The 24706-nt window shown below is 44.9% G+C and overlaps 1 protein-coding gene across 1 annotated transcript in view; it reads left to right on the forward strand.

The window, feature by feature from the left end:
- LOC139406598 (ephrin type-B receptor 1-like) overlaps nt 1-22067 on the forward strand; it is a 185236-nt gene extending 163169 nt beyond the window's left edge. Inside the window, exons 12-16 of the mRNA XM_071149361.1 lie at nt 657-872; nt 9134-9283; nt 19448-19641; nt 19831-19986; nt 21263-22067. Of these exons, the coding sequence (XP_071005462.1) occupies nt 657-872; nt 9134-9283; nt 19448-19641; nt 19831-19986; nt 21263-21371 (825 nt within the window). The 3' untranslated portion in view covers nt 21372-22067. The remainder of the gene's footprint in view (nt 1-656; nt 873-9133; nt 9284-19447; nt 19642-19830; nt 19987-21262) is intronic.
- The last annotated feature ends 2639 nt before the right edge of the window (nt 22068-24706 follow it).

The raw sequence follows: 24706 nt of genomic DNA on the forward strand, positions 1-24706 counted from the left end.
TTTGAACACCCCTTTGATGTCCTCTCCCTCACCAGGCCCTTTTCCGAGCCACCGCACTTGACTCCCGTGGACATCGATTTCTGGGTTGTTTTTCTCCTGGCATGCCCCTGTTGCTGGCGCAGAAAGACAACAGTTGAATGAGTGCCCTGCTTGGCGTGTTGGAGGTGCCTACTGAAGCCACAGCGTAGGGTCAGACCTGCCGTGCCTCACGGGAGGGAGTTATCCACCTTGGTAGCTGCCGCTAATAAACAGCCAAGCTGAGGATAAGGAGCAGAGACAGAGAGTGATCAAAGACATTAATCCAATGTGGGGCTTAATGGACACACACACACACTCCTTAAATGGGCCCCAAGTCAAGTGGAACACTTATTACATCAATGAATGACAATTTGGTAACATTTGGAAAAGGGCATATATGGTGCTCTTCCTCAATACTCAATAACTTGAAATATTTGCTCAAGCTGCCCAGCCAATAATTTTTTCCAGAAATAAATGTGTGAGGATTTTTTTAACCTAAAATGTGTACCTTTGCATTTCCAACACAATGAGGACATTTTAGAGAGATAATGGGAGCATCATTATCCCAAGTATCTGGCACTTTATTATGTCATTAACTCCAATGTGACATGACATCCTATTTAATCCCTGCCCTGCAGCAAAATGACGGGCAGTTCACTGTGATCCAGCTGGTGGGGATGATGCGTGGCATCGCGGCGGGCATGAAGTACCTGGCAGAGATGAACTACGTCCACAGAGACCTGGCCGCCCGCAACATCCTTGTCAACAGCAACCTGGTGTGTAAGGTGTCCGACTTTGGCCTGTCCCGTTACCTACAGGACGACACATCAGACCCCATCTATACCAGCTCCCTGGTGAGTACCCTCTCTGGCTGGCCTTTCTCCTCCCCGTTTGTTTGGAACACATTCAACAAAAAAATATCTTATGGTCCAGTAGAAAGTGAGACATCTCTTTGTCAAGAGAGAGTTGGGTGATTCAATAGTTGACATGGCCATGGTTATGTCTTTGTGTCTGTGGTGATCATACTGCCAACTGTAAAGTTCGGTGGTGTAGGAATAATAGTCTGGAGCTGTTTTTAATGGTTTGGGCTAGGCCCCTTAGATCCAGTGAAGTGAAATCTTAACGCCGCAGCAAACAATGACATTCAAGACTATTACATGCTTCCAACTTTGTGGCAACAGTTTGGGGAAGGCCCTTTCCTGTTTCAGCATGACAATTCCCCCGTGCACAAAGCGAGGTCCATACAGAAATGGATTGTCGAGATCGGTTTGGAAGAACTTGACTGGCTTGCACAGAGCCCTAACCTCAACCCCATCGAACAACTTTGGAGTTAATTGGAACTCCAACTGCGAGCCAGGCCTAGTAGCCCAACCTCACTAATGCTCTTGTGGCTGAATGGAAGCAAGTCCCCACAGCAATGTTCCAACATCTAGTGGAAAGCCTTTCCAGAAGAGTGGAGGCTGTTATAGCAGCAAAGCGGGGACCAACTCCATATTAATGCCCATGATTTTGGAATGAGATGTTCAATGAGGAGGTGTCCACATACTTTGTCATGTAGTGTATCAAAATATATACAGTGCATCTATGATTATTCAGCTAAATGCACTTTGATGAATTGTGATGATTTTGTCTCACAATGTTTAGAACTTAGACATGCTCTGGAACTTTTGCAACTTCTAAGTATTTTTTAAACCTCCAGCTTTGGGCTGGATGTGTCAGTGTAGTTCACACATGAATAATATATGAGCAGAATTCCTGACTTACCTCAATTAGCCACTAAATCCCTAGTTTGAAAGCAATGTTTTTTCTGGAAGTTGTGCTATGCCATTGTCCCCCACTTGGGCCAGCGCCCTAGCAATTTGAGTTCTATCCAATGAGCTTTAGCCTATTGCCATTTGAGTGACCGCTTGCAAGATGCACACACAGCAGAGCGAGAGCAATGATGTGGTGCATATATCTACATATACAGTATGTGTTGTAGTACACCATTTTCAGGGTCCACTTTTGGCTCGTGAGCGCTACTTTCAGAACTACTGGCTAAAAAGTATACAAAAGTACCGGAGAATCTCTTTAAATTCAAGAGAGAAACCTAGTCCTATTTATTTGTATCTGTCTGTCTGTGTGCAGAGGCAGAACTTTATAATGAAATTCTCCCTGCCTCCACAACAGCTCTAATCAGAACATCTCAACCTTCTAAAAGCACACAGTACATTTTTCTATTTCCCTTTAACAAAGTTCATAGAATTATCTCACAATGTAGAACTCCGACACTGGCATTATGAATGAAATAACAACCCATGTCTGAGATGGGTGCATGCCTGCCTATGCAAAGACACCCTCTCTCACACATTTATAGATGATAACAAATTATTGATTGCTGCTTGCAGGAGCGTTGTGATAGACAACCCTGCTAGTGTCATCTAAGATCTCTGCTAGGCTACACTGTCTTGCCTATAAAGATGTATTGTAGATCTAATCAGAGAGTAGTTGAATTTAATTTGTGTTTCATGAGACACTATTGAGTTGTACTCTATATTATAGATTCCCTGTTTTGAATTTCCTTGCCTAGAAAACGTTAGTGTCTGTCGGTGTGTATAGTTAATGGGTATGGGACTGTGTGGGTGATTATGGCAGAGAGGGAGTGTGTTTTGATCCTGTCACGGTTGGCCCAGAGGGCTGACCCTGTGGTTCTGGGTGGATGACTGAGGGAGGCTGAGGGGAGGCTGGAGGGTGATGTCTGTGCTCTGTTTGCCGATTGCTAATTAAAACTCTTTCAGCCACTCCTGGTTTGCCCCATCCCCTGCTCCACTGTCTCTGCTCAACTCTATTTGTCGCAGACTGACTAGCGTGAGATGAGGGCCACTCCACATTAAGATGCTGATGACATGGTTGTCTGATTGACCCATACACCATAGAATCTCCATCTGTCTAATGCTTTCCCAATGACAAGAAATGGAGGGAGATAGTGAGATGAAGTACAACCATCCCTGTCCATTTGAATCTGCTTTCTCTTCTATGAGCTTTGTTTTGCTGGGAAAACTGTACCTAACTGTACCTAACATCATTTGTTACTGTCAAATTTGAAAAGAAATATAGCAAATGTAAAGCTAAAGGAATATAAAAAAAGAGCTAGGTTTGAAGATACTGTCTTGGAGTGAACGAAAACGGGGGAAAGTCTTTTTTATATGATGTAATTAACCATGGGTATTGATACAAAATCGATATACCAATGAATAATACTGTGTCTTTTTATACAAATTGTGTACATGACAAATTGCTGCCAATTTTATCATGACTCCACCTTTACCATTTAATAATATTAATTACCTGTTTATTTATTGTTCTTCAAAATTCGTTGCAGCCCTCCCATGTGCAGTATGCAACATTTGTATTTTGATTATTTGTTTGGATGAAATTGTGATATGTAAAGGAAGGAAAGTAAAGGAAGGAAAGGAAAGGAAAGAAAGTCAAGGAAGTAAGGAAAGAAAGTAAAGAAAGGAAGTAAAGAAAGGAAGTAAAGGAAAGAAAGTAAAGGAAAGAAAGTCAAGGAAAGAAAGAAAGTAAAGGAAGGAAGTAAAGTAAATGAAGGAAAGGAAAGGAAAGAAAGTAAAGAAAAGAAGTAAGGAAAGTAAGGAAAGAAAGAAAGTAAAGAAAAGAAAGTAAAGAAAGTAAAGTAAAGGAAAGAAAGTAAAGGAAAGAAAGTAAAGGAAAGAAAGTCAAGAAAAGAAAGTCAAGGAAAGAAAGTAAAGTAAAGGAAAGAAAGTCAAGGAAAGAAAGTAAAGGAAAGAAAGTAAAGGAAAGAAAGTAAAGGAAGGAAAGTAAAGAAAGGAAGTAAAGAAAGGAAGTAAAGGAAAGAAAGTAAAGGAAAGAAAGTAAAGGAAGGAAAGTAAAGAAAAGAAAGTCAAGGAAAGAAAGTCAAGGAAGTAAAGGAAAGAAAGTAAAGAAAGAAAGTAAAGGAAAGAAAGTAAAGAAAGTAAAGGAAAGGAAAGAAAGTAAAGGAAAGGAAAGAAAGTAAAGGAAAGGAAGGAAAGGAAAGGAAAGAAAGTCAAGGAAGGAAAGTAAAGTAAAGGAAAGAAAGTCAAGAAAAGAAAGGAAAGGAAATAAAGTAAAGGAAAGAAAGTAAAGTAAAGGAAGGAAAGTAAAGGAAAGAAAGTAAAGGAGGGAAAGTAAAGGAAGGAAAGAAAGTAAAGGAAAGAAAGTAAAGGAGGGAAAGTAAAGGAAGGAAAGTAAAGGAAGGAAAGAAAAGTAAAGAAAGAAAAGTAAAGAAAGGAAAGTAAAGGAAGTAAAGTAAAGGAAGGAAAGTAAAGGAAAGAAAGTAAAGGAAAGTAAAGAAAGGAAGGAAAGTAAAGGAAGGGAGGGAAAGTAAAGGAAGGAAAGTAAAGGAAGGAAAGAAAAGTAAAGAAAGAAAAGTAAAGAAAGGAAAGTAAAGGAAGTAAAGTAAAGGAAAGGAAAGAAAAGGAAATGAAAGGAAAGGAAAGTAAAGGAAAGGAAAGGAAAGGAAGGAAAGTAAAGGAAGGAAAGGAAAGGAAGGAAAGTCAAGGAAGGAAAGTAAAGGAAGGAAAGTCTAGAAATGTGAAGGAGGAGAAATAACAATGTTGTCATGTGTTTACATGTGGTGTTTTATTTGTTGTTGTTTGGTTAGGGTGATATGTTGTGTGTGTTGTAAATTAATTATGAATAAAAAATAACTTAAACATAAGAATTAACAGCCTTTAGACGTACGAGTTACCATACCCAGTCTCAGGGATGGACTCTGGTCGTCGACTAACCCCAACAGCACACATTTATGTTGTAGCCCAGACAAAAATACCTGATTCAACTCACTGAGGGCTTGATGATTAGTTGGCAAGTTTAATCAGGTGTTCTTGTCAAGGGCTACAATAAAAATGTGTGATGATGGAGGGACTGGAGGACTTGAGTTGGGAAACAATGCACTACATGTGAATGTATTGGTGCCTCTCAGGCCGTTCAAAATGTTGATTAAGGACCTCTTTGCTGAGGAATGTGATTGTTTTTCTTGGTGTGTTTGTAATGTTGTATATTTGCATTCTATTGTATTATGTAACTTGTGTGTAGGGCTCCCTTGTGAAAGAGCCCTTGATCACATTGATCTCAATGGGACTCCCTGTTAAAATAAAATAAATGTCAGCGGGAGCTCCAGTGCATGAGTATCTCATCATATCCCAGCTCAGCATGAGAAATGCACATGGCCAACAGGCAAGCTGTTTCCATTACAAGAGCTGAGCTGCTCCGCTGCTGTTTGAAATGGGAAACAGGCTGGGGTCGCCCTTTTCACCTAACGAGCTCTGCCCTGTGCACCTCAGACTGCCCTGCTGAACAACACGATTGATTTCTTTCTGTTGGTTTTCCCTATTTATTCAAGCTCTCTAGTTGGTTGGCTCTGATTTTTTTTTTTTTTAATATGTAATGAGATGCAGCTTAAACTGACGGATATTGATGGGGATTTTATTATTATTTTCTGCCCAGTTTTGATCTTGTCTCATCACTGCAACTCCCCAACGCACTAGGGAGGTGAAGGTCGAGTCATGCGTCCTCTGAAACATGACCCGCCAAACCATGCTTCTTAAAACACCCGCCCGCTTAACCCGATGCCAGCCGCATCAATGTGTCGGAGGAAACACCGTTCAACTGACAACAAGGTCAGTCTGCAGGTGCCTGGCCCGCCATAAGGTGTCGCTAGAGTGCGATAAGCCAACTTAAGCCCCTTTAACCCGCACGACGCTAGGCCAATTATACTCTGCTCTATGGGACTCCAGATGGTGACGCCTCTAGCACTGCGATGCAGTACCTTAGATCGCTGTGCCACTCGGTAGGCCCGGGGATTTTTTTATTATGTTACTTAGGTTGACGTACGGGTGTGTCAATAAACTCTTAAGGATTTCTTAACCTGTTTTAAAAACAGCCATTGCAGAGGCAAACAATTTATTCCAACCACAGTCTTTTAATTTCTGTCTGCAAGCCATTGGGAGTAAGGTTACTCAATGAAAAGTATGTTTGATTTTGCTGATGAATCTCACTACAGATTCAATCTAATTGCTTAATGGTTGTATCGCATATCATACACATATTATAACAAACCTAATATGATGGCTTGCTTTGGGAAGATTCACCCTTGAAGGGCAGATTTCGAAGGTGAGTATCTTCATTGACTTTTAGGCCTTCGTAAAGATCACACTCATCATGGGGAGCGAGAACGTTGAGACAGAAGAATGTAGAGGCACAAAGCTATTCAGAACAAGCTATCAAAGATATATCTAATAGTTTATGTCCAGCCCATTCAGGAGTCCAAAGATTATACATTAAATTAACTCTATCAAAGCTAAGCTCCTTGTCCCTCGTACAGTATGTGACTTCAACGTCTGACATGAGACGGCAGGTAGCCTAGTGGTTGGGCCAGTAACCAAAATATTACTGGTTTGAATCCCAGAGCTGACTAGGTGAAAACTCTGTCGTTGTGCCCTTGAGCAAGGCACTTAACCGTAAATAAGTCATAGAGCATGAGTTAAGCAGGAAGCATGGGAGTACTTTATGTTAGGGAGGTACATGTAATGCTTGCACTATAGCTACTTGTATCTCTCCACAAACTATTCTTCCAGAGAATTTCCATATCATTTGTACTGTTCTCTAAATGCCCATTGATACTGGGTTTCTTCCTGCCATATAGATAAATGTACTCATGGTTTGGACAGTGTGAAACCACTTGGCTTTAAAATTGGATGAAAGTCACTGGAGACAGAGGGGAAACGCCTGCTTTGCAGAAATGGCCCAATGATAAGGCCATATTGATTTGGGTTTAACTGTGCTATAAAACAAGAACGTGTGATGGGAAATGCGATACCCCTGGATTTTTTTTTTACAGAATAAGTGCCATTCTCTTCACCCAATGGGATCATAAACCAAATTGCCGGCTGGCATGAAATGCATTTTTCATCACCCCTCTGCCATATTAATAGTCTAATTTATCCTTGAAGATTGGAAAAACTAAGTCATTTGGTTAGGCTTCACATTACTATTTTATGATTTTCTGTGGCAGATATATGAGCTTATGTTATATGTGTGTAAATGGGGGGGCGGGGGGGACAGAGGAGAGGTAGAGAGGTTTGCCTGTTTATGTGCTAGGGATACAGAGATACAGGATAGGTTGTTTCTGTATTGTTGTATGTAGGTAGCATACCCCTCAAAAAGAAGAGTCAAATACATCATCAATAATTATTGTCATTCATTTAAGTAACAGTCACGAGTCACAGTAACCAGCACGAGGAATGCTGTACCAAAACACAGCACATTACACCTTTCTTCACTCCCTATACTATACATTCTTAGAAAAATAGTTATTTGGCTGTCCCCATAGGAGAACCCTTTGAAGAACCCTTTTTGGTTGCAGGTTGAACCCTTTTAGTTCCATGTAGAACCCTTAATACAGAGGATTCTACATGGAACCCAAAAGGGTTCTCCTATGAGGACAGCCGAAGAAACCTTTTGGAACCTCTTTTTCTAAGATGTATTTCACTCAGTGTCTGGAGCTCTGTTCTGTAGACCCTGTTTTAATACTGTCAGCCCACTTTTAAGTTTTCATGGTTTCATTGTTTCCCTGAGGGAATTCTCTCTTCTCACTGTTTTTATTGGGTGAGAGAATGTCGACTATTCGTTATGTACATACAGTGTGCGCCAAGCCTTTTGTTTGCCTCTGCATTTCAACAATTCGCTTTATTCAAAACCTCCGACATGGTTAATTATAGGGGATCTGCAATGCAGCCTCAATCTAGCCAACCATTACAAGTTCAGCAGGAAATACTGGGATTGTAGTATTTTTTTAATGCTGTAGCATTCCTTTCTTCTGTTGTGGAAGAGACATCTGAGCTCGCCTCCGGGGGGCCAAAGAACATGCATTGGAAAGTGGCTCAAAGGTGCTGTAAATGAAATGCACAAGAACTAAGAACTGAGAGTCTGATTCAAAGCATGCTTCTGAACAATGATTACTCTCATGTTGGCTGTTGCCACATTGAATACATTCCACATCAAAAATCTTCCTTGTAAAATGGATCCTTAGTATTCTGTTATTCTTGAGTCATCAACTGACTTGTAAGCATCAGATCCATTTAGCTGTTGTTGGCATGTGAATATTACTTATGGAGGTTTCCCTGCTCAACACTCAGTGGGGATTTTTCCTCAGTCCTGCATTCACAGCACAGGCTTTTCAACTCAAGACACTCTGCCCAGAACAATTAGAACAGAACCTTCATGACTTTCTGTCCAGAACTCCAGACAGAGTTTACAGAGGTCTTTAATACAACCAGTTCCAGATGTCTCCAATAGCTGAGATCCAGCACTTCACTGACAGCGCACACTCATCAAAAGTATCCCTGTAGATCATGTAGCTAGATCGGGAGTGCTGTGTAAGCCCTCAGTTCCTTTGAAATCAGGCTTATCCAAAAGTGTACACATTCAGTCCAATTGGTACTGTACACTCCTCCAGGAATTGTATAGAGAAATCCCTCCAGGGTGTGCTGTGTGCATAATGGGGATTATGAAGTGAACATCGTTCATCAATGTTTATCAAAAGAACTGCATGGTATGCCAGTGTTGTTGGTACACTCAGTCATTACAGATGTACCACTCATCAACAGATCCCTGCAGTCAGCATTTAATTTTAAACATATGTTTTCCAATAGAATATTTAAAATGATATATAAAGGGTTTTGTTTTAAGTCAGCTGCATATGTTTTTAATATGGAAATTGTAGGTTTTGCTTAAATACACTGTGATTGGTGGGGTGATTTCAGTAAAGCTCTGTTCTTGATCATGAAGTGTATTTGCAAGAGGAAGCTCACAGATATGAATCTAATTTGTCTTTGGCTATGACAACTTGGCCTTGGCTATAAAAAGCAGCAAGCTGTCAAATATTATGTCAAACCAGCCAGTGTAAAGAGACACAAAATGTAAGTCTAAAAAAATATCTTCTCTTCTCTTCTCTTCTCTTCTCTTCTCTTCTCTTCTCTTCTCTTCTCTTCTCTTCTCTTCTCTTCTCTTCTCTTCTCTTCTCTTCTCTTCTCTTCTCTTTTCTTCTCTTCTCTTCTCTTCTCTTCTCTCTCAGGGAGGGAAGATCCCGGTGAGGTGGACAGCCCCTGAGGCTATTGCCTACAGGAAGTTCACCTCAGCCAGTGACGTGTGGAGCTATGGCATCGTCATGTGGGAGGTGATGTCATTTGGTGAGCGGCCATACTGGGACATGAGCAATCAGGACGTGAGTATTATACAATTTCGTGTCCTTTCAGCATCAACAGATATGTGACTGTATTAAAAACTGAAAATACTATGATCAGAGATGGGCAGTATTTCTGTGTATTTGGAATATGTATTTTAATTACCTCTGAGTATTTTGTCATTTGTATGAATAAAACTCCAATGTATTTTGTAACAAGATACTTTACAAAATACTTTTCTATACCATTTTTTTTATAGCGGTTCACCATTTTGTGGCCCCCTTTCTCCCTGCATTGGTATCAGAAGTGTTATGGCACTATGGTGTGATAAGAGCGTCTGGTTAATGAACTAAATATACATGTACAGTGCATTCGCAAAGTATTCAGATGCCTTCCCCTTTTCCAAATATTTTTACCTTACAGCCTTTTTCTAAAATGGATTAAAAAAAATGTATCCTCATCAATCGACACATAATACCCCATAATACCCCATAGACATTTTTGCATAAGTATTCAGACCCTTTGCTATGAGACTTGAAATTGAGCTCAGGTGCACCTTGTTTCCATTGATCATCCTTGAGATGTTTCTACAACTTTATTGAAGTCCACCTGTGGTAAATTCAATCGACTGGACATGATTTGGAAAGACACACACATCAAATTCTCTGGCAACCACTCTGGTGGACATTCCTGCAGCATGCCATTTGCCCATTCCCTCAAAACTTGCTACATTTGTGGCATTGTGTTGTGTGATCAAAATGCACATTTTAAAGTTGCCTTTTATTGTCCCCAGCACAAGGTGCACCTGTTTAATGATCATCCTGTTTAATCAGCTTCTTGATATCCCACACCTGTCAGGTGGATGGATTATCTTGGCAAATGAGAAATGCTCACTAAGAGTGATATATAAAAAAATTGTGGTCAATATTTGAGAGAAATAAGCTTTTTGTGCGTATGTGTAACGATCGTCTTCGGGAGAAAGAGAGGCGGACCAAAGCGCAGCGTGGTAAGTGTTCATGATGATGAAACAGTACCGCGTGGCCCAAACACTCTCACGGAAACAAACACCCACAAACCAAAAGTGAAACCCAGGCTGCCAAAGTATGATTCTCAATCAGGGACAACAATTGACAACTGCCTCTGATTGAGAACCATACTAGGCCGAACTCAAAAACCCACATAGAAAAACAAACATAGACTGCCCACCCCAACTCAAGCCCTGACCATACTAAAACACAGACAAAAACAAAGGAACTAAGGTCAGAACCTGACAGTATGGAACATTTCTGGGATTTTTTATTTCAGCTCATGTAACACAGGACCAACACTTTACATGTTGTGTTTATATTTTTGTTCAGTAAATGTATTTCCTTAGGCATTAATCATGCAAACACATTTATTTTTTATTGTAACATGGCATCAGCGGCTCAAACCTTTAATCTTTTATTCTACAGTGGTTGCGCCACCAAAAGTTTTGCGATTATGTTGCAGGATTTAAAGGTAATTTGTGGTTTAGTACGGTACCCTGTGTCACCATTTAATTGCTCCAGAACCAGCTCAAGGGGGAGTTAGAGCACTGATTATGCTTTGGGTCCTACTGTGTCTCTATCTGACAATGAATGGGCGACATAAACCTAATTAGAAACTGATAATTGTGCACTTCAGTATTACTTACTGAAACTAAGGTTACACTAAGGTTTTTATTTTGTTAGGATTATTTTGGTCCTACTGTAGTACTGTAGGCCACTCTCAACCAGTCACGTTTTTAAAATATTTATTTATTTATTTCACCTTTATTTAACCAGACGGACAGTTGAGAGTAAGTTCTCATTTACAACTGCGACCTGGCCAAGATAAAGCAAAGCACGGCGACACAAACAACACAGAGTTACACATGGGATAAACAAACGTACAGTCAATAACACAATATAAAAATATATGTACAGTGTGTGCAAATGTGGTAAGATTAGGGAGGTAATAAATAGGCCATAGTGGCAAAATAATTACAATTTAGCAATTGAACATTGGAGGGATAGAGGTGCAGAAGATGAATGTGCAAGTAGAGATACTGGGGTGCAAAGGAGCAAAACAATAAATGACAATATGGGGATGAGGTAGTTGGGTGGGCTATTTACAGATGGGCTGTGTACAGGTGCTCTGACAGCTGAAAGTTAGTGAGGGAGATATAAGACACCAGCTTCAGTGATTTTTGCAATTCGTTCCAGTCATTGGCAGCAGAGAACTGGGAGGAAAGGCAGCCAAAGGTAGGAGTTGGCTTTGGGGATGACCAGTGAAATATACCTGATGACCAGTGAGCTGAGATAAGGCGGGGCTTTACCTAGCAAGGACTTATAGATGACCTGGAGCCAGTGGGTTTGACAATGAATATGAAACGAGGGCCAGCCAACGAGCGCATACAGGTCGCATTGGTGGGTAGTATATTGGGCTTCGGTGACAAAACGGATGGCACTGTGATAGACTACATCCAATTTGCTGAGTAAAGTGTTGGAGGCTATTTTGTAAATGACTTCGGTAGGATCGGTAGGATAGTCCGTTTAGAGGGTATGTTTGGCAGCATGAGTGAAGGATGCTTTGTTGCGAAATAGGAAGCCGATTCTAGATTTCATTCTGGATTGGAGATGTTTATAATGTGTCTGGAAGGAGAGTTTGCAGTCTAACCAGACACCTAGGTATTTGTAGTTGTCCACATATTCTAAGTCAGAATCGTCCAGACTAGTGATGCTAGATGGGCGGGCGGGTGCGGGCTCCGATCGGTTGAAGAGCATGCATTTAGTTTTATTAGCATTTAAGAGCAGTTGGAGGCCACGGAAGGAGTGTTGTATGACATTGAAGCTCATCTGGAGGTTTGTTAACACAGTGTTAACAAACCAGTTATACAGCGCCTGAGAGGCGCAACAGTCTTAGACACTGCATAGCGGTGCAAGCTGTGTTGCTACAGATGCTGATTCAATACCTGTGCTGCCCTCAACTGGGAGACCCATGAGGTCATTGTAGGTTTTTCGTTTCTCTCCCTCTAAAAACAGAAAAAATCATTCTAAATAACAAGCTGGCTTTATTTACAAATATTAGTAACAATGTCTCATCCCACGTTCAAGAATGGCCTTTTTCTCACTCATTTGACATTATTTGAAAATAAAATAATCTCCAAAATATATATCTTTTTTAAACAAAGCTATTATAATAATAATTAATTTAGATTGATATTAAAGCCAGTTGGATATTATCACAGATATATTATTAACCCTGTTATTAACAGGACAATATATATTGGTTATATTGTTCATGGCTCCCGAGTGGTGCACAATTTGATTGCCTTGCAGTTCTCCAGCTGTATCCACTGAAAGCGTGCGAGGTTCAAGGCACGAGGGCATGGGCCACAGAGCCGCGCATAGAAGACCAACCTAGCCCATGGGGAAGGGAGGAGGAGGAAGGGGGAGGCACTGGCAATGGCACTGACTAGGGAATTGCCACACTGGCAATGGCTCTGACTAGGGAAACGCCACACTGGCAATGGCACTGACAAGGGAAACGTTTCCGCTGTTCTTAGTGCCAGTCTGCACGTTCAAACTAAAATAATGTAACTAATAATGGCATCTTCATGCTTTCGTTAATAACATAATGATAAAATACTCTTTCAAAATGCCAATGTTTGTTTAGTTATGGATCCATAACGATTTACGATGGGTATAAATATCACTGAATTACAGAAATTTCCTCCAATCCTCTATATGTAATTATCGGTGGAGAGTCACATCATATTTTTTTTAATATACTGTAGGTCTACTGTAGGCGGCATGAGTCTCACTAGTGTTGAGTAATGTGCTGTTAAAAGTGGGGTAGGTCTTATTTAAATAGCATATTGAAGTTAGAATAGGATTTAAAGCAATAGCCTACAACTATTTTAGAACTGTTTTGCGCTTGTCACGTTCTGACCTCTATTTCCTTTGTTTTGCATTTATTTAGTATGGTCAGGGCGTGAGTTGGGTGGGCAGTCTATGTTTGTTTTTCTATGTTTTGGGGCAGTTCTATGTTTTCGGCCTAGTATGGTTCTCAATCAGAGGCAGGTGTCATTAGTTGTCTCTGATTGAGAATCATACTTAGGTGGCCTGGGTTTCACTGTTTGTTTGTGGGTGATTGTTCCTGTTTTTGTGTTCGCACCAGACAGGGCTGTTTTGAGTTCTCACGTTTCTTGTTTTTTCGTTAGTTTGTTCATGTATAGTGTCGTCAATAAAATACAATGAACAACCACCACGCTGCGCTTTGGTCCGCCTCTACTTCACAAGAGGAGAACCGTTACAGAATCACCCACCACAACAGGACCAAGCGGTGTGGTAATGGGCAACGGAAAAAGCAGCAGCAGGAGCAGCGCGAGGAGGTATGGACATGGGAGGACGAATTAGACGGAAGAGGACCCTGGGCTCAGCCAGGAGAATATCGCCGTCCCAAAGAAGAACTGGAGGCGGCGAAAGCGGAGAGGCGCTGGTATGAGGAGGCAGCGCGGCGTCGTGGATGGAAGCCCGGGAGTCAGCCCCAAAAATTTCTTGGGGGGGGGGCTAACAGGGAGTATGGCTACGCCAGGTAGGAGACCTGAGCCAACTTCCTGTGGTTACCGGGGGGCTAGAGAGACCGGGCAGGCACCGTGTTATGCTGTGGAGCGCACGGTGTCCCCAGTGCGGGTGCACAGCCCGGTGCGGTACATTCCAGCTCGCCGCACTGGCAGGGCGACCGGGACCATTCAACCGGGTAAGGTTGGGCAGGCTCGGTGCTCAAGAGCTCCAGTGCGCCTGCACGGCCCGGTCTATCCGTCACCACCTCCACACCCCAGCCCTCCGGTGGCAGCTCCCCGTACCAGGCTGTCTCTCCGGCCCATCCGTCCAGAGCCTTCCTCCTCTCCAGCGCTGCCGGAGTCTCCCGCCTGTCCGGCGCCTCTGCCGGAGCCTCCCGCCTGTCCGGCGCCGCTGCCGGAGCCTCCCGCCTCTCCAGCGCTGCCGGAGCCTCCCGCCTGTCCGGCGCCGCTGCCGGAGCCTCCCGCCTGTCCGGCGCCTCTGCCGGAGCCTCCCGCCTGTCCGGCGCCGCTGCCGGAGCCTCCCGCCTGTCCGGCGCCTCTGCCGGAGCCTCCCGCCTGTCCGGCGCCTCTGCCGGAGCCTCCCGCCTGTCCGGCGCCTCTGCCGGAGCCTCCCGCCTGTCCGGCGCCTCTGCCGGAGCCTCCCGCCTGTCCGGCGCCTCTGCCGGAGCTTCCCGTCTGCCCAGCGCCATCGGAGCTTCCCGTCTGCCCAACGCCGCCAGCGCCGCCCGTCTGCCCAGCGCCGCCAGCGCCGCCCGTCTGCCCAGCGCCGCCCGTCTGCCCAACGCCGCCAGTGCCGCCCGTCTGCCCAGCGCCGCCAGTGCCGCCCGTCTGCCCAGCGCCGCCAGTGCCGCCCGTCTGCCCAGCGCCGCCAGTGCCGCTCGTCTGCCAGGAGCCGCCAATGCCGCCCGTCAGCCAGGAGCCGCCAGTGCCGCCAGTCAGCCAGGGGCCGCCAGTGCCGCCAGTCAACCAGGGGCCGCCAGTGCCGCCAGTCAGCCAGGGGCCGCCAGTGCCGCCAGTCAACCAGGGGCCGCCAGTGCCGCCAGTCAGCCAGGGGCCGCCAGTCAGCCAGGGGCCGCCAGTGCCGCCAGTCAGCCAGGGGCCGCCAGTGCCGCCAGTCAGCCAGGGGCCGCCAGTGCCGCCCGTCAGCCAGGGGCCGCCAGTGCCGCCAGTCAGCCAGGGGCCGCCAGTGCCGCCAGTCAACCAGGGGCCGCCAGTGCCGCCAGTCAGCCAGGGGCCGCCAGTGCCGCCAGTCAGCCAGGGGCCGCCAGTGCCGCCAGTCAGCCAGGGGCCGCCAGTGCCGCCAGTCAGCCAGGGGCCGCCAGTCAGCCAGGGGCCGCCAGTGCCGCCAGTCAGCCAGGGGCCGCTAGAGCCCCTCCGCCCGGAGCAGCTGCCCCTCTGTCCCGAGCAGCTGCCCCTCTGTCCCGAGCTGCTGCCGCCCCTCTGTCCCGAGCTGCTGCCGCCCCTCTGTCCCGAGCTGCTGCCGCCCCTCGGTCCCGAGCAGCTGCCGCCCCTCTGTCCCGAGCGGCTGCCGCCCCTCTGTCCCGAGCAGCTGCCGCCCCTCTGTCCCGAGCAGCTGCTTCACCTCTGTCCCGAGCTGCCCCTCTGTCCCAAGCAGCCCCTCTGTCCAGTGGGGTCATTGAGAGGGGTGGGCATGGTGAGTAAGCCACGGAGGCGGACAATAAGGCGGACTAAGACAATGGCGAAGTGGGGTCCGCGTCCCGCGCCAGAGCCGCCACCGCGGACAGACGCCCACCCAGACCCTCCCCTATAGGTCAAGGTTTTGCGGCCGGAGTCCGCACCTTTGGGGGGGGGGTACTGTCACGTTCTGACCTCTATTTCCTTTGTTTTGCATTTATTTAGTATGGTCAGGGCGTGAGTTGGGTGGGCAGTCTATGTTTGTTTTTCTATGTTTTGGGGCAGTTCTATGTTTTCGGCCTAGTATGGTTCTCAATCAGAGGCAGGTGTCATTAGTTGTCTCTGATTGAGAATCATACTTAGGTAGCCTGGGTTTCACTGTTTGTTTGTGGGTGATTGTTCCTGTTTATGTGTTCGCACCAGACAGGGCTGTTTTGAGTTCTCACGTTTCTTGTTTTTTCGTTAGTTTGTTCATGTATAGTGTCGTCAATAAAATACAATGAACAACCACCACGCTGCGCTTTGGTCCGCCTCTACTTCACAAGAGGAGAACCGTTACAGCGCTGCTCTGAGACAAGCATGGGGACTGGTCTTGATAAATCAATGAGATTTTATATTCACTGAATCTCCATTTGTATGTCCATGGAATAAATCCAATGCGCCACCAGGATGGACCTATCATGCTATGTTTTTTTACGCATACGAAGCCGTTAATTTAGTCTATTTAACCAGACCCCATTTCAAAAGAAACAAGCACTCATAAATCCTCTTGGGGCTAGGGGGCAGAATTTTCACTTTTGGATAAATAGTGTGCCCAATTTCAACTGCCTGCTACTCATGCCAAGAATATAAGATATGCATATTATTTATAGATCTGGATAGAACACAGTCTGAAGTTTCTAAAACTGTTTGAACCATGTCTGTGAGTATAACATAACTTATATAGCAGGCAAAACCCCAAGGACTAACTGTTTCGATTTTTTTTTTTTTTTGCCTCTCTCTGTTCCCTGACCTGTGTTTGCCAAGGGTTATTTCTTAGGAACCTGTTTACAGTTCCTATCGCTTCCACTGGATGTCACCAGTCTTTGGAATTTGGTTGAGGTTATTCCTTTGTGCAATGAAGAAGTAGGCCAACTAGGAACTGGGTACACTTTTGTGAGTTGCGCAAGATGTGAAAAGTGGCACTGGTTTGTTTTCATTCCTGTATTGAACACAGATTGCCCCGTCTACAATTTGATCGATTATTAACGTTTAAAAATACCTAAAGTTGTATTACAAAAGTAGTTTGAAATATTTTGGCAAAGTTTATAGGCAACTTTTGAAATATTTTGTAGTGACGTTGCGTTTTTTGAAAGCTGTTTTTTCTAGATCAATCGCACTTTATAAATGGACATTTTGGATATATATGGACGGAATTAATCGAACTAAAGGACCAATTGTGATGTTTATGGGACATATTGGAGTGCCAACAAAAGAAGCTCGTCAAAGGTAATGCATGTTTTATATTTTATTTCAGCCTGCAGGGTTGAAATATGCTAACCCCTTTGTTTACTGCTGGTGCAGATGGTGCAGGCTATCAGATAATAGCTTCTTATGCTTTCACCGAAAAGTATTTTTTAAATCTGACATGTTGGCTGGATTCACAACGAGTGTATCTTTAATTGAGTATCTTACATGTGATTTAATGAAAGTTTGAGTTTTATAATATTTTATTTGAATCTGGCGCTCTGCATTTTCCCTGGCAATTGGCCAGTTGAGACATTTGCGTCCCGCCTGTCCCTAACTAGTCAAGCAGAATTCACTCTCTGCATCCTGCATCTGCATCCAAAAGAAAAGAAAACAAATGTTCTGCGAATCGTCGCCTCTTTCTACAACAGATGCACAATACAAGGGACTGGGATCATTCGAGGAGCTAGCCATCGTTCACACATACAGTAGCCTGCTAATACCTTCAACCACATGTTGAATTCAGAATGTTGATATCATCCTAAAAAGTCAAATTACAAGTGCATCTTAACAATACCATCCACTTATGAGTAACCTCTAAATATACAACATTATTCATGAACAAAACACTGTGTGTGCTTAAAATAATCAAACTTTTCTGAATATGACAGAAAAGGCGTGCCTACCTCTCATAGTGCATCAAAATGATTTGAGCACGAGCACGCAGGGCAAAACGTAAGTACACACTCCCCTACTCCCAGGATGCAGGCATGCGTAATAACAAATCAACATGACATATTAATATATGAACCTGGTGAAATTCACATAGTACTTTAACAACTGTTAAACTGAGAATGTTCAAAGCCAAGCAACTATCCTGCACCATTCTCAACAAGTTGTGGGAAGGTTGTATGCAAAATAACCATGGGATAACAACGCTCTCAACAATTTCTAAGAAACATATGGTTCTCAGAACATTATGTACTAGCTGGGACTGGTCTCCTCAAATCTCCATAGCAAATATTACACTGCAGAATTGTTGTGGATCTGCCTGTCTGCCAAGCTCTCTAGTTCTGTGCAGTTGTCATTCAGACCCTCTGTAGCGGCACTGCTGTGTCCATCAGCACAGCGCTCTGTAAGTCCTTGAAGTAACCCACCTAGAGATGCTGGACAATTGTAGGTAAAGAAGATTATTGTTGACAGCACGGCTCCCAGTTTACAATAGTCCTGCCCCAGCCACTAACGAGATCTCCTATAGTGAATCCCTAGACAGTAACTCTCTTGCCTGCCACTCTCCTGCAATCAAGGTTGAATAGTTAGGGGGCGGGGGAAAATTTCTTAACAAAGACCCAGCTCTGGGTATATAGCTGCAGTTCATTAAATTCTCACTCTCTCCTTTTTTTCTGTTTTACAAGCAATCAGTCCCCAGTGCCTGCAAGGAAGCTGGCTGCTGCCGGTCGCTATGGCAAAGCTTTCTGTTCTTTTATGGTGTGGTGATTGACGGATGTCTGGTGGACCACTCTCTCTCTGATAAAAGGGGAATCAGGGAATGGGCATATATCAAAATCCCTGCAGACGCCCCGTTTTTTAAAACAATTATCAACTGCGGTTTCCATTGTTCTGCCTGCAGTTCAGCCGCTACAGAGACCAGGGAAAATCTGCTGAGGATCGTATTGATAGAGAAAATTGATTAATCAGATGCGATGTTACTGTAACTTTTGATTGACAAATTTGGAGGTAGAGTGAAAATCCCAGGGTTACTAAGAGTGCACATTTCTGCGTAGTTAAGCAAAGCTTTACACATTGTTTTTGGTGTATTTTCCCTCTGCTCTGTTCCAGTGTTCTGAAACCTCCAATCTGGAAGCAGTTCAGTTGCAGGTGTCTGGAAACATACAGCGCATCAAAAACCTTTGTCAATTGGTTATGAACTCTTCCATGATCCATAGAACGTTATACCAAGCTTTTCAAAACCAATATGACCATTTTCCATTTTCCACCAACACCTTTGTCCATCCATTTAGTCTATGCTGTTAGTGTGACCTCATCTATGTCCCTGTCACACCCTGACCTTAGTATTCTTTGTTTTCTTTGTTATTTTGGTTAGGTCAGGGTGTGACATGGTGTGTGTGACACTTTTGTATGTTTATGGGGGTGTTTCCTATCTAGGTGTTTTGTAAGTCTATGGTTGCCTAGATTGGTTCTCAATTAGAGGCAGCTGTCTATCGTTGTCTCTGATTGGGAACCATATTTAGGCAGCCATATTCTTTGGGTATTTTGTGGGTGATTGTTCCTGTTTCTGTGTCAGTGTTTGTCGCCACACGGTACTGTTTCGGTTTAGTTTCTTCACGTTTCTTTTGTTATTTTTGTATTCAGTGTTCAGTGCTTTCTTTGATTATGGACACTTACCACGCTGCATCTTGGTCCGATCCTTACTCCTCTTCAGACGAAGAGGAGATCTGCCGTTACAGTCCCCCTCTGTTTTCTTCCTTTCCTGTTTTGTAATTTGCTATCTCTTTCTCCTCTCCTCCTCATGCAGGTGATCAATGCTATAGAGCAAGACTACCGTCTGCCCCCTCCCATGGACTGCCCCACAGCACTACACCAGCTGATGCTGGACTGCTGGCAGAAAGACAGAAACGCCCGGCCCAAATTCACTGACATCGTCAACACACTGGACAAGATGATCCGCAACCCTATCAGCCTCAAAGCTGTGGCCACCATCACTGCAGTGTACGTCTTTAAGAAATGCCTTGACTCGTAACAGTACTCATAGTGTACATTCCGAGCACATAGACAACTGTATATTACTGATCAACTTTTGCAAGGTTTCTCCTTTTTATGTACCCCATCTCCTTTTCACCCCTCTTTCACATCACTTCACTGTTTCATCCCTCTCTTCTCTCCTCTTTTTCTCAACAGGCCTTCTCAGCCCCTGCTAGACCGCTCCATTCCAGACTTCACCACCTTCACCTCTGTGGAGGACTGGCTAGGTGCCATCAAGATGGGGCAGTACAGAGACACTTTCCTGGGCTCTGGCTTCACCTCCCTACCCCTGGTGGCTCAGATCAGCTCAGAGTAAGTTCTGAGGCCCAACGTCATCATATCACACCCACCTAATTTTCCATCTTATCAGGAGTCTCAGAAGATACAGTACCAAACAGCAAAGCCCTCCTATCACTATTCACTGTAGCAATACAACATTTGGTCAGCCCTTGAATAGGCAGATGGTTCCCAAAATTACTCTGGAAGAATGTTACACTAGCAGTCGTGGAATATACACACACACATTTGTCACAGATTACAGAAGGTCTCAGAAGTATTATCCCCCTATAATTAGATGTGCACTCTTGTAGATGTAGCGTAATGGGGCAGGCTGGAATACATTTTCAATCAGGTTCACTGAGACAGCCAACCAGCAAGGCAGGCCATTGCAGTCACACATCTACCTTCAAAAAGCTGTCTCAGATGTCAGAATAATGGGAATCATGCTTCTGGCTCAGACAGGAATAATCCCTCAGTAAACGTCCATAGGAGATCAGGCCTGTCATACTTCAAATCCACCCGGCATTCAGAGCTGTGGATAGATCTACATCGGCAAGGTCTCTCCGTCTTATTAATCACTTTGATTTGATAGGGGGGCACAACTAAAAAGGTTTTTTAGAAGGACAAAGGATTGCCTTTCCTGTGGTTGTTCAGATTGATCAAATAGATGTCCCTTTGACGGCTACTGTACAAGTCATCAACAATCCCCAGCAGCCCTCAACTAATTATGTCCATTCTGCGCTTACCATTGTAAATAGAAAAACTATATTACCATATGAATGGGAACAGTGAGCAGATCTTGTGCTTATCTCTAGCAGGGAGTATATCTGGCACATTGTATACTGCGCTGGAAACAGGCTCTATATGTTTCTCTCTGCTCTGCCTCAAGCAGAAAAGATTATACTATTGTCTTTGTGCATGGTGTGGTAATGTTTGTGCATGTATTTGTACATCCACAATATCCATAGCCCAATAATTCCATCCAAGAGAGAACTCACAGACATGAGGTACTGTACTGTGAACACCTCCACCCCTCAACCTTATTGTTGACACTGTTCTCGATTAACCTATACCTCCGTACATGTACTCGGTACCGGTACCCACCGTATATAGCCTCATTATTGTTATTTTATTGTGTTACTTGTTTTACTTTAGTTTATTTAGTAAATATTTTCTTAACTATATTTCCTTAACTGCATTGTTTGTTAAGGGCTTGTAAAGTAAGCATTTCACGGTAAGGTCAACACCTGTTGTATTCGCCACATGTGACAAATAACATTTGATTTGATTTGTTCCTCTTGTTTGTCAGAGACCTGTTGAGGATAGGAGTGACCCTGGCCGGCCATCAGAAGAAGATCCTGAGCAGTGTCCAGTCTATGAGGGACCAGATGGCCCAGTCCCCCACCTCCATGGCCTGACCACAGGGTGCGCCACCACCACCCAGAGACAACCCACCAGGGAGCCCATAGGAAAACTCCTGATGACCCTAAAGAATACACCAGGGTGGAGACACTAACCTGATTTAAAGAACGACCATGTGGCACATACATAACAGCATGCCTGCTCCCAACACACACTCTCCACACCTAGGTAAAGAGAGTTAACCGAAGATACAAAGGGGTAGAGGATAAGATTCTGCCTCAGGACAACTTCAATGGTTCAGTTAAGGTAGTCTATAAAGTTGGCTTCTTTTTTGCTGAAGAAGAGAGCAAGCGAAAGAGCAAGGGTGTCTGTTTGCTTGCTATGACAGATGGTCATAAAATGCTAAAAGAAAATATATTTTAGAAAACGGTGCTACTTTATGAGGATCAATGGGTTGACTTGGCCAAAGGACAACATCAAACAGTGTCACCCAGATTGGAAAAACAAACAAAAGGGTACAGAACTAGTCAAAGGTTTGGAGACACCTACTCATTCAAGGGTTTTTCTTTATTTTGTACTATTGTCTACATGTCACGCCCTGACCTTAGAGATCCTTATTATTCTCTATGTTTGGGTAGGTCAGGGTGTGACTCGGGTGGGAAAGTCTATGTTTTCTATTTCTTTGTTTTTGGCCGAGCGTGGTTCCCAATCAGAGGCAGCTGTCTTTCGTTGTCTCTGATTGGGGATCTTATATAAGTTGTCATTTTCCTTTTGGGTTTTGTGGGATCTTGTTTTCTGTTTAGTTTCTTAGCTTTACAGAACTGTTTTTTGTCTTTGTTATTTTGTTTTGGTGTCATCAATAAAAAGACAATGTACGCCTACCATGCTGTGCCTTGGTCCACTCTTCATTCTACAAACGAGAGTGGTTACAGAAGATCCCAACAAAAATGGGCCAAGCAGCATGGCCAGGAGGACTGGACATGGGAGGAAATCCTGGATGGAGAAGGGCCCTGGACGCGGGCCGGGGAGTATCGCCGTCCAAGGGAGCAGATGGAGGCAGCGAGAGAGGAACGGCAATGATACGAGGAGTTAAGTCATCAACAGAAGCCCGAGAGGCAGCTCCCCAATTTTTTTGGGGGGGGGCACACAAGGAGATTGAGTCAGGGTTTAGACCTGAGCCAACTCCCCGTGGTGAGCGTGTGACCGGTCAGGCACCGCAGCCCGGTGCGCTCTGTTCCAGCTCCCTGCAGTTTCCATACTAGAGTCGTGCTAGAGTGGGCATTCAGCCAGGACGGATTGTGCCGGCTCAGCGCTCCTGGTCTCCGGTGCATCTCTTCAGCCCAGGATATCCTGCGCCAGCTCTACGCACGGTATCCCCAGTTCGCCAGCACAACCCAGTGCGGCTTGTGCCAGCTCCCCGCACTTGCCATGCTACAGGGGGTATTCAGCCAGGACGCGTTGTGCCAGCTCTACGCTCCAGACCTCCAGTGCGCCTCCACGGCCCATATATCCTGCTCCGGCTCTATGCACTATGCCTCCAGTGCGCCTTCATAGTCCAGTGCGTCCTGTGTCAGCTCTCCACACTCACAGAGCTAAAGTGGGTATCCAGCCAGGACGCGTTGTGGCAGCTCCACGTACCAGGCTTCCAGTATGTTTCCTAAGTCCAGTGAGACCTGTTCCGGCTCCACGTACGAAGCCTCCAGTGATGATCCATGGCTCGAAGCCTCCAGTGATGATCCATCGCCGAAGCCTCCAGTGATGATCCATGGCACGAAGCCTCCAGTGATGATCCATGGCACAAAGCCTCCAGTGATGATCCATGGCACGAAGCCTCCAGTGATGATCCATGGCACGAAGCCTCTAGTGATGATCCATGGCACGAAGCCTCCAGTGATGAGCCAGGGAAAGGAGCCTCCAGCGACGGTTCCCAGTCCGGAGCCTGCAGCGACGGTTCCCAGTCCGGAGCCTGCAGCGACGGTTCCCAGTCCGGAGCCTGCAGCGACGGTTCCCAGTCCGGAGCCTGCAGCGACGGTTCCCAGTCCGGAGCCTGCAGCGACGGTTCCCAGTACGGAGCCTGCAGCGACGGTTCCCAGTACGGAGCCTGCAGCGACGGTTCCCAGTCCGGTGCCTGCAGCGACGGTTCCCAGTCCGGTGCCTGCAGCGACGGTTCCCAGTCTGGAGCCTGCATCGACGATCTACGGTCTGGAGGTCCCGGCAACAATCCCTGCACCAGAGGCGCCACCAAAGTGGGGGAAGCCTCAAGCGGAGCGGGGTCTGAGTCCTGCACCGGAGCCCCCACCGGAGCCCCCACTGAGAGTAGATGCCCACCCGGACCCTCCCCTATAGGGTCAGGTTTGCGGCCGGAGTCCGCACCTTTTGGTCGAGTGTGGTTCCCAATCAGAGGCAGCTGTCTATTGTTGTCAACGATTGGGGATCATATATACAGTGGGGCAAAAAAGTATTTAGTCAGCCACCAATTGTGCAAGTTCTCCCACTTAAAAAGATGTGAAAGGCCTGTAATTTTCATCATAGGTACTTCAACTATGACAGACAAAATGAGAAAAAAAATCCAGAAAATCACATTGTACTGGCTTAAGCAGGGGGACACATCTGGCACTGCAGGATTTGAGTGCCCTACTGATGGTAGGCTTTGTTACTTTGGTCCCAGCTCTCTGCAGGTCATTCACTAGGTCCCCCCGTGTGGTTCTGGGTTTTTTGCTTGTTCTTGTGATCATTTTGACCCCACGGGGTGAGATCTTGCGTGGAGCCCCAGATTGAGGGAGATTATCAGTGGTCTTGTATGTCTTCCATTTCCTAATAATTGCTCCCACAGTTGATTTCTTCAAACCAAGCTGCTTACCTATTGCAGATTCAGTCTTCCCAGCCTGGTGCAGGTCTACAATTTTGTTTCTGGTGTCCTTTGACAGCTCTTTCGTCTTGGCCATAGTGGAGTTTGGAGTGTGACTGTTTGAGGTTGTGGACAGATGTCTTTTATACTGATAACAAGTTCAATCAGGTGCCATTAATACAGATAACGAGTGGAGGACAGAGGAGCCTCTTAAAGAAGAAGTTACAGGTCTGTGAGAGCCAGAAATCTTGCTTGTTTGTAGGTGACCAAATACTTATTTTCCACCATAATTTGCAAATAAATTCATAAAAAATCTTACAATGTGATTTTCTGGATTTTTTTTCTTATTTTGTCTGTCATAGTTGAAGTGTACCTATGATGAAAATTACAGGCCTTTCACATCTTTTTAAGTGGGAGAAATTGCACAATTGGTGGCTGACTAAATACTTTTTTGCCCCACTGTAAGTTGTCATTTTCCTTTTGGGTTTTGTGGAATCTTGTTTTCTGTTTAGTTTCTTAGCCTTACAGAACTGTGCTCTTTCG

Source organism: Oncorhynchus clarkii, chromosome 4, assembly GCF_045791955.1.
Source record: "Oncorhynchus clarkii lewisi isolate Uvic-CL-2024 chromosome 4, UVic_Ocla_1.0, whole genome shotgun sequence".
Lineage (NCBI taxonomy): Eukaryota > Metazoa > Chordata > Actinopteri > Salmoniformes > Salmonidae > Oncorhynchus > Oncorhynchus clarkii.